The 8,967-nt window shown below is 42.5% G+C and overlaps 1 protein-coding gene across 2 annotated transcripts; it reads left to right on the forward strand.

The window, feature by feature from the left end:
- Positions 1-68: 68 nt before the first annotated feature.
- LOC110537345 (transmembrane protease serine 13) lies at positions 69-8,464 on the forward strand. Of its 2 annotated transcripts, none has more exons than XM_021623299.2 (13): positions 69-220; positions 3,291-3,459; positions 3,604-3,714; positions 3,994-4,143; positions 5,039-5,165; positions 5,436-5,531; positions 5,902-5,948; positions 6,121-6,280; positions 6,573-6,751; positions 6,864-6,959; positions 7,138-7,280; positions 7,470-7,625; positions 7,897-8,464. In XM_021623299.2, the coding sequence occupies exons 1-13, from the start codon at positions 206-208 to the stop codon at positions 7,909-7,911; spliced, it is 1,464 nt and encodes a 487-aa protein (XP_021478974.1). In that variant the 5' UTR covers positions 69-205; the 3' UTR covers positions 7,912-8,464. The 2 variants fall into 2 exon arrangements, with proteins under 2 accessions (XP_021478974.1, XP_021478975.1); XM_021623300.2 differs by having other exon boundaries at positions 5,905-5,948.
- Positions 8,465-8,967: the final 503 nt, after the last annotated feature.

Raw genomic sequence — 8,967 nt, forward strand, 5'->3', positions numbered from 1 at the left:
TGCGCGTGTCACCCACTTTCCATGGTGGAACCAGTTGGGCCAGTATTGAAGAGGAAAGGAGGAGGTGGAGGGAGAGAGGATTGGATTCCAATGCCTGTGGAACAGACAGAGACTGGACAGACACTCACAAAGCTATAGGATTTCTCCTGTAGAAGTGGCCCAGACCCCAGTGAGACCACCTCAGACCACAGGCCTCCACACACAGATGGAGCATGACCAGGTAATTGGATTTACTCTCTTCTATAACTCATCGGACACGTCTATTGGATAATATTGATCTTTTTACTTTTGTTCCTACTTGGTTTGGGAACAAAACATTGCCAGATCTAGTTTTGTGCCTGGTATGGCTGATAGACCATGCATTTTTAAAAATTTAAATGTGAGATTAGTATAAGTTTGAGGCATATACATTTGTATTCATGTAATTGTATCTTGGCTTTCAATGTTTGCTAGTAAATTCAGTTGTGTTTCACTGACCAGTTATTTGCCATTCGGGGTTGGGTCCACTGAATAGACTGTTGGTTTGGATCCACTGAATAGATTGTTGGTTTGGATACACTGAATAGATTGTTGGTTTGGATCCACTGAATAGATTGTTGGTTTGGATCCACTGAATATATTGTTGGTTTGGATCCACTGAATAGATTGTTGGTTTGGATCCACTGAATAGATTGTTGGTTTGGATCCACTGAATAGATTGTTGGTTTGGATCCACTGAATAGATTGTTGGTTTGGATCCACTGAGTAGATTGTTGGTTTGGATCCACTGAATAGATTGTTGGTTTGGATCCACTGAGTAGATTGTTGGTTTGGATCCACTGAATAGATTGTTGGTTTGGATCCACTGAATAGTTTGTTGGTTTGGATCCACTGAGTAGATTGTTGGTTTGGATCCACTGAGTAGATTGTTGGTTTGGATCCACTGAATAGATTGTTGGTTTGGATCCACTGAATAGTTTGTTGGTTTGGATCCACTGAGTAGATTGTTGGTTTGGATCCACTGAGTAGATTGTTGGTTTGGATCCACTGAATAGATTGTTGGTTTGGATCCACTAAATAGATTGTTGGTTTGGATCCACTGAATAGATTGTTGGTTTGGATCCACTGAGTAGATTGTTGGTTTGGATCCACTGAGTAGATTGTTGGTTTGGATCCACTGAGTAGATTGTTGGTTTGGATCCACTGAGTAGATTGTTGGTTTGGATCCACTGAATAGATTGTTGGTTTGGATCCACTGAATAGATTGTTGGTTTGGATCCACTGAGTAGATTGTTGGTTTGGATCCACTGAGTAGATTGTTGGTTTGGATCCACTGAGTAGATTGTTGGTTTGGATCCACTGAGTAGATTGTTGGTTTGGATCCACTGAGTAGATTGTTGGTTTGGATCCACTGAGTAGATTGTTGGTTTGGATCCACTGAGTAGATTGTTGGTTTGGATCCACTGAGTAGATTGTTGGTTTGGATCCACTGAGTAGATTGTTGGTTTGGATCCACTGAGTAGATTGTTGGTTTGGATCCACTGAATAGACGTATTGGTGCAACACTTCTCAGCATTGCTCACACTACCATAACAACACTTACAACATGCTTGTGATGCTGATGGGTGTGTGTGTGTTAGAATATTGTGAAGAATATGCCATGGACTTATAAAAACACCTTCCGCATATCAGATGTTGGATCTTAACTTGATCACTCAGGAAATTGAAATGATCCTTGTGAATCCCTGAAAAATAGCATTTTGCTTTCTCTTCATGTGGGGGTAGTCGAGTCATTGGGCTCAGGGCTTGCTATCAAAATCATCATCGCTCAAATGCTGGGCCTAAGTCATATCACTGCAACATTAAAATGTTCAAAAATGTATCTGAAATGCAGCCATATATACAGTGCATTTGGAAAATATTGAGACCCCTTCACTTTTGACACATTTTGTTACGTTACAGCCTAATTCTACAATGGACTTTAAAAAAATGTCCCTCATCAATCTATACACACAATACCCCATAATGACAAAGCAAAAACAGATTTTTATAAAAATAATTATCATATTTACATGGGTATACAGACCCTTTACTCTGTACTTTTGAAGCACCTTTGGCAGCGATTGCAGCCTCAAGTCTTCTTGGGTATGACACTACAAGCGTGGCACACCTGTATTTGGGGAGTTTCTCCCATTCTTCTCTGCAGATCCTCTCAAGCTCTGTCAGGTTGGATGGGGAGCGTCGCTACACAGCTATTTTCAGGTCTCTCCCGAGATGTTCGATCAGGTTCAAGTCCGTGCTCTGGCTGGGCCATTCAAGGAAATTCTGAGAATTGTCCTAAAGCCACTCCTGCGTCGTCTTGTCTGTGTGCTTAGGGTCATTGTCTTGTTTGAAGGTGAACCTTTGTCCCAGTCTGAGGTCCTGAGCGTTCTGGACAAGTTTTCATCAAGAATCTTGTCGTGTAAAATTATTTATTAAGTGAGAGAGACTTATTAATTCTTCAAACAATCAATATTTTTTATTGATTAAGAATTGCAACGGTGATCGTTTAGAGCCCAACTACAGAGGAATCATGGTTCTTATATGGCTGACACTAAAAATGCTTAGTCATGGCTGGTTCCACCCCTCCCCAGCATCTTGGGGCATCATAAGCTATCTTGGGTTCATCTTGTGAGTTATGTGCACCACGTGTTGTTTTACCCCCCAGCTTAGTGTCTCGGATGCAAAGATGATTAGAGACAAAGAGGGGTTTGTTCTACTCCTTCAGGCTATCTCTATCTGGGGCCACACAGAGGCCAACTCATTCTATTGAACGCAGGCTGTAGGTTTTACCACCAAGCCAGCACAAATCAATTGCTAGCGCCAAGCTCCAGAGGCTTGAGTACTCATCGATGAGAGAGTACTCATCGATGCTTAAACAGTATTATAACATAATCTTGTAAATGTTCTACCATAATCTCTCTGTACTTTGTTCCGTTCATCTTCCCCTCAATCCTGACTAGTCTCCCAGTTCACTTTGCCATTATGGGGAATTGTGTGTAAATTGAGGAGGTAAAAAATTATTTCATCCATTTTAGAATAAAGCTGTAACTGTACATACAGTGCATTCAGGAAGTAAGGGGTCTGACTACTTTCCGAATGCACTGTATATTTCATTAGTTGTGTCTTTTATAGTTCAGGGTCGTGTAGGATTTTGGGCTAGAGTTAAACTTCAGATGTAATCATAGAAGTCCTGCCTGTGTTTAGAATTTGATCATGTACGTAGCCTACTAATGCCAATGAAAACCTACCTGACTCCCTTCTCTCCACAGAACAGTGACCAACCACCCCCATACTACTTAGCAGTAGTGCCCACCCAGCCTCCTCCTCAGTATGGAGAGTTGGTGGGAACAAGAGGGTGGTCTGACACCCCCTCCCAACCTTACCACATCAACCAGTCGATGCCACATGCAAATGTCATCCATGTCTCTCAGAGTGCCCGTAAGTTCCTCACATTCCCTTTAACTTCTTCAATCCTCAATATATATTCCTTCCCCTAACTATAACTACAACTCTTTCTATGAGAGGGCTCCATCTCTCTCTCTCTTTCTGAACCTAAAATGTCTCTGTTTCTCCCCCCTGCAGCCCCTCGTCGTAAGAAAAGCTTGTCGTGTGAGAACAGTTCCCACTGTTACAGAGGATCAGGAGAAGCCACCCTACTGCTTGTCTTCCTCGTTATTGCTCTCTGGCTGGGGGGTAACTGGACCAATAACTTACAGAGAACCCATACAGTACAATTATGTGGACATAATGTAACATAATTTAACACTGACATAATGTAACAATACAATATGTCAGAATTTATGACAGAAACATCTATTTCCAAAATCATAAATTCCATATTAAGGGTATGATGTGAATGTAATATACCTGGTATGATATTGCATTGTTTTGGTATACTAACATGGGGGCTTCCATGGCTCTGGATATCCTATGGCCTCTCTCTTTGACCTCTGACCTTTGACCTCTGTCCAGTATGTTACGGTCCATCCCTGGTGTCTGGTCACCTAAGCAGCAGTGAAGCCTACCAGCCCAGCGAGATGGAGAAAGACAGCTGTCCCTCCAACACTGTGGAGTGTGATGGCCGACAGGAATGCAAACTGGGCAGTGATGAGACCAATTGTTGTCAGTACTCCAATAGCTATCACCTAGTTTTTGTTGCCAGTAACAAAAACAGAAGGATCCTTTCTGGATCTGTAATGGATTTGTGATGTTCTAACTGAGTGATGCATCTGTGTGATCCAGTGATGTTCTAACTGAGTGATGCATCTGTGTGATCCAGTGATGTTCTAACTGAGTGATGCATCTGTGTGATCCAGTGATGTTCTAACTGAGTGATGCATCTGTGTGATCCAGTGATGTTCTAACTGAGTGATGCATCTGTGTGATCCAGTGATGTTCTAACTGAGTGATGCATCTGTGTGATCCAGTGATGTTCTAACTGAGTGATGCATCTGTGTGATCCAGTGATGTTCTAACTGAGTGATACATCGGTGTGATCCAGTGATGTTCTAACTGAGTGATGCATCTGTGTGATCCAGTGATGTTCTAACTGAGTGATGCATCTGTGTGATCCAGTGATGTTCTAACTGAGTGATGCATCTGTGTGATCCAGTGATGTTCTAACTGAGTGATGCATCTGTGTGATCCAGTGATGTTCTGAGTGATGCATCTGTGTGATCCAGTGATGTTCTAACTGAGTGATGCATCTGTGTGATCCAGTGATGTTCTAACTGAGTGATGCATCTGTGTGATCCAGTGATGTTCTAACTGAGTGATACATCGGTGTGATCCAGTGATGTTCTAACTGAGTGATACATCGGTGTGATCCAGTGATGTTCTAATTGAGGGATGTATCTGTGTGATCCAGTGAGGTTCTAATTGAGGGATGTATCTGTGTGATCCAGTGATGTTCTAATTGAAAGATGTATCTGTGTGATGCAGTGAGGTTCTAATTGAAGGATGTATCTGTGTGATCCAGTGATGTTCTAATTGAGTGATGTACCTGTGTATTATCCAGTAAGGTTCGGGTCGAACGGGGCTCTCCAGGTGAAGACAAACAGCGCTGGTAGTTTCCTCCCTGTATGTTACAGTGGCTGGAACAAGGGCCTGGCTGACCAGACCTGTGCACAACTAGGCTTCAGAGCGTAAGATCCTCCACTGTTTTGCTGCCCTCTTTTGGTCTAAAGATTGAACTGTGCAAACCTGTGTGACCATACCCATCAAATAAATCTAAATCAAATCCCATTTTATTCATAATGTACACAGGTTAATGAATGTATAAAAGGTGAATGAAATGCTTGTGTGCTAGTTCCCTCAATATTGCAGTACAATAACCAATAATCAATGGGTTTAGTGGTGTGAGGTAGTGATGTGAGGACGTGTATATGAACTTCTCCCTGCATCTATTTATTTAGGAGTCATAGCACTAGCAGTGTGAAAGATGGGTCCTCTACCACTCTCACTGTGACAGGGCAGACCTGCAACACCATCCAGGGAAAGGTGTCAGTAAAGTGAGTGCTCCTGGACACACTCAACAGCCCTTTGCATATGTCACACACTGAGTAATCATTTACATGCCAAGTTGTGTACATAGCTGCGGGAAGTAGGGATGCTGCAGCACCTCCTAAATAATCAGAATATATACACACACACAAACAAATATATAAATAAATAATAAATCATTGTTATTTATTTATATATATATATATATATATATATATATATATATATATATATATATATATTTTGTTGTTGTTTGTGTGTGTATATATTCAGATTATTTATCAGAGCCAAAAATGTCACCATTAGACCATTAGAAGGCAAATAAAACGTGATCTCATTGGTGATCTGATTGAACTGTGCGTTTCTGTCTGTGTTCAGTAGCTCATCTTGCCTCAACAAGGACACTGTATCCCTGCAGTGTATCAGTGAGTAACTGTCTTTACATTCTCACAATTCATACACAAAGGCAACCAGTGGTGTTTTAAGGCTGGATAGAGCTTCCTCTAGCTCTCCTGATGAACAGAGGACCAAATACAAATCCCCATACTGTATTAGGACTACAGACCGACTTACTCCCTCTCTCTGTCCCCATGGTAGACTGTGGCCGGCAGCAATCATCCAGAATCATAGGGGGCTCTGCAGCGAATCTGGGCGATTGGCCTTGGCAGGTCAGCCTCCACTTTCGGGGTTTTCACACCTGCGGAGGCACCCTGGTGGCTCCTGACTTTGTGGTGACAGCAGCCCACTGCTTCCCCAGGTCAGTACGGCAGACACCACAGCAGACAATGGACAAGGAGCTGTGCAGAGAGAATGTAAAACAGAACAGTAATGACATTATCAAACAGAACATATAGAATAGCCATGAAATGTAACAATGCTAAGACAAAATAACTGGGCTATAACAGAACAGATGCAAAGACAGAACAGATCTGGAAGTGAACAAAGCTAACCGAAGTGAGCTAGCTAAGACTGAACAGTGCTTACGATGAACATAGCTAAAACAGTTATCAGTGAAGAGGTAAATTACCTAACAACTCTTCTATCTCTAGGAAAGACTCATCGTACCTGGTGCCCAATAACTGGCGTTTGTACATGGGCATGGTTTCTCAGACGATGCTGCCTGTCCCTGAGATGGTGGAGAAGATCATTGTCCATGAGAGCTATGATGATAACACCAACAACTATGACATTGCCCTGCTTAAACTCACACATTATGTAGACTACTCCAGTGAGTTCACCTTTAACCTAACAATATTACGTGATTAATGATGCACATTACACCATACTGGGTCACTATTATTTTTGATCGTCATAATTAACATGCGTGTGTGTTGTTTCAGACAGCATCCAGCCTGTGTGCCTGCCTGCCTATGACAAGACCGTTTCCCCTGGGACAAAATGCTGGACCTCTGGATTTGGGACAACAGAGGGGACAGGTGAGAGTCACAGGGACTGGCACAGGGGGGCGACTGTTAGGTTCTGTTTGCCATTGGGGTGAACATGGAGAGGAAATAGAAATGCAGCATGATATGTGATGTAAATAAGGACTAGAAAACAATCTGGTGTGATATTCTGTATGGTGATATCTGTTTGTCTTTGTTGCTTTATGTTCAGCCCGTGGATCCACAAGTCTTATGGAGGTGACTGTGGACATCATTGACTCCAGTGTATGTAACAGAAACACAGTCTACAATGGTCAGGTCTCTCAAGACATGTTGTGTGCTGGAGATATGAAGGGAAGCAAGGACTCCTGCCAGGTGAGTGAAGAGGACACTAGGACCCATCAGAGAACCACAGACAGTAGCTACTTCCACACAGCTTCTTACATGATGTCCACAAATCTCATCCTGTGTCGCTCTATTCCCTCCTTCCCTTTTCTTCTCTCCCTCTTCCTCTCATCTCCATTTCCATCTCCCACTCCCCCTACCGCCCCCTTCCTCCACTAGAGGGACAGTGGAGGTCCTCTGGTGTGTAAGGACTCAGACCAGCGCTGGTACCTGATGGGGGTGACCAGCTGGGGGGTAGGCTGCGGCAGGAGGAACATGCCGGGGGTCTACAGTCGTGTCAGCCGCCTGCTGCCCTGGGTCTACAGTAAGATGCAGGTAGGGAAAGGAGCACCCAGGACCACTGGGAAGACACATGCTCAGACAACCTCAGCACTGTGGTGGAATTCTATCAATAATTCAATTCATTTTCATCTGTACTGCTTCAGAGGGCACTTATATTCATTTTGATATTTTACATATAGTATCATTAGTTCAACTTATAACTGTGAAACCTAATTATAGCTAGCTGTCAGAATAAGGATTGAGCAGGATGGTGTTATTAGTAATGTGACTCCTGAACATGTTCCTTCTACTCTCCATCTCCCAGCAAGCAAGACCGTGATATGATCACAGCTGCTCTCATCCAGGGATGCTCAGCATGTCTTTTGGACCTGACAATGAGACTGGTGTGAACCCTACAACACTGGCAGGGAATGGAAGGCTTGCAAGAAAGGTTTTTATATGTGATATCTGCTGTCATTGGACTGCTGTCAGCTTAACGTGCGTTGGATCATTGTTTCCCTGAAACAGTATTGAGCAAATCTATATTTGTGACATATTTTATGAAGAATGCCTTTTACTCACACTGCAACCTCTTATGAAGCTATAAACCTGTCTCAGGATATACTCCAGGTTCACATGGACCTTACTGATGCTACAGTGAACTACACTTGCTGTTTTCTATGGCTGAGAGTTGTGAAACGGAAGAAAATTTATCAGCAAGATTTTTCTAATCACTTTAACGTAACACTAATTACCTTTCGGCACTGATGATTCCTTGACTGTTTGTTGATTGTTTCAACTTATGTACCCTTTTTGGTGTGATGTGTGTGAATTATCGATTCTGCTTTTCCATGTCTATCACTGTGTGTCAATTGGAATTATAATTTATTTTGCCATTATTTGAGTCAGAATGTATTACTCATACTCGAAACGCCATGATTCAACTTCATGAATGATATTGAATATCATTCTTCTGCTGTTAATCAATAGCTGACTAGAGCACGAGGGTGTAATTGTCTATTGACTACAGTGGAGAGTATGGATTTAGCAGTGACCTCAGTACATGAGTGTAGTTGAGATTAATGGAAGCTGATGGTTGATGGCTGCAGGCCTGTAAGTAAGTATTCTCCCACTGGGAACACACTGGTTGAATCAACGTTGTTTCCACGCCATTTCAACACAATTACGTTGAACCAACGTGGAATAGACATTGAATTCACGTCTGTGCCCAGTGGGCTGTTAATCCTCCAACAGGCATCATTGACAAACTAGGTCCAGAAAATGTTGAGTAATCAATGTGACAGACAGGTATGTTTGTCCCTGTTTAGTTTTGTTTGCTTCCGTTTAAGAAATGTTTTCAACAGAATCAGCACAATGAATCAGACGAATTCAGATG

The sequence above is a fragment of the Oncorhynchus mykiss genome, chromosome 12 (genome assembly GCF_013265735.2).
Source record: "Oncorhynchus mykiss isolate Arlee chromosome 12, USDA_OmykA_1.1, whole genome shotgun sequence".
Classification (NCBI taxonomy): Eukaryota; Metazoa; Chordata; class Actinopteri; order Salmoniformes; family Salmonidae; genus Oncorhynchus; species Oncorhynchus mykiss.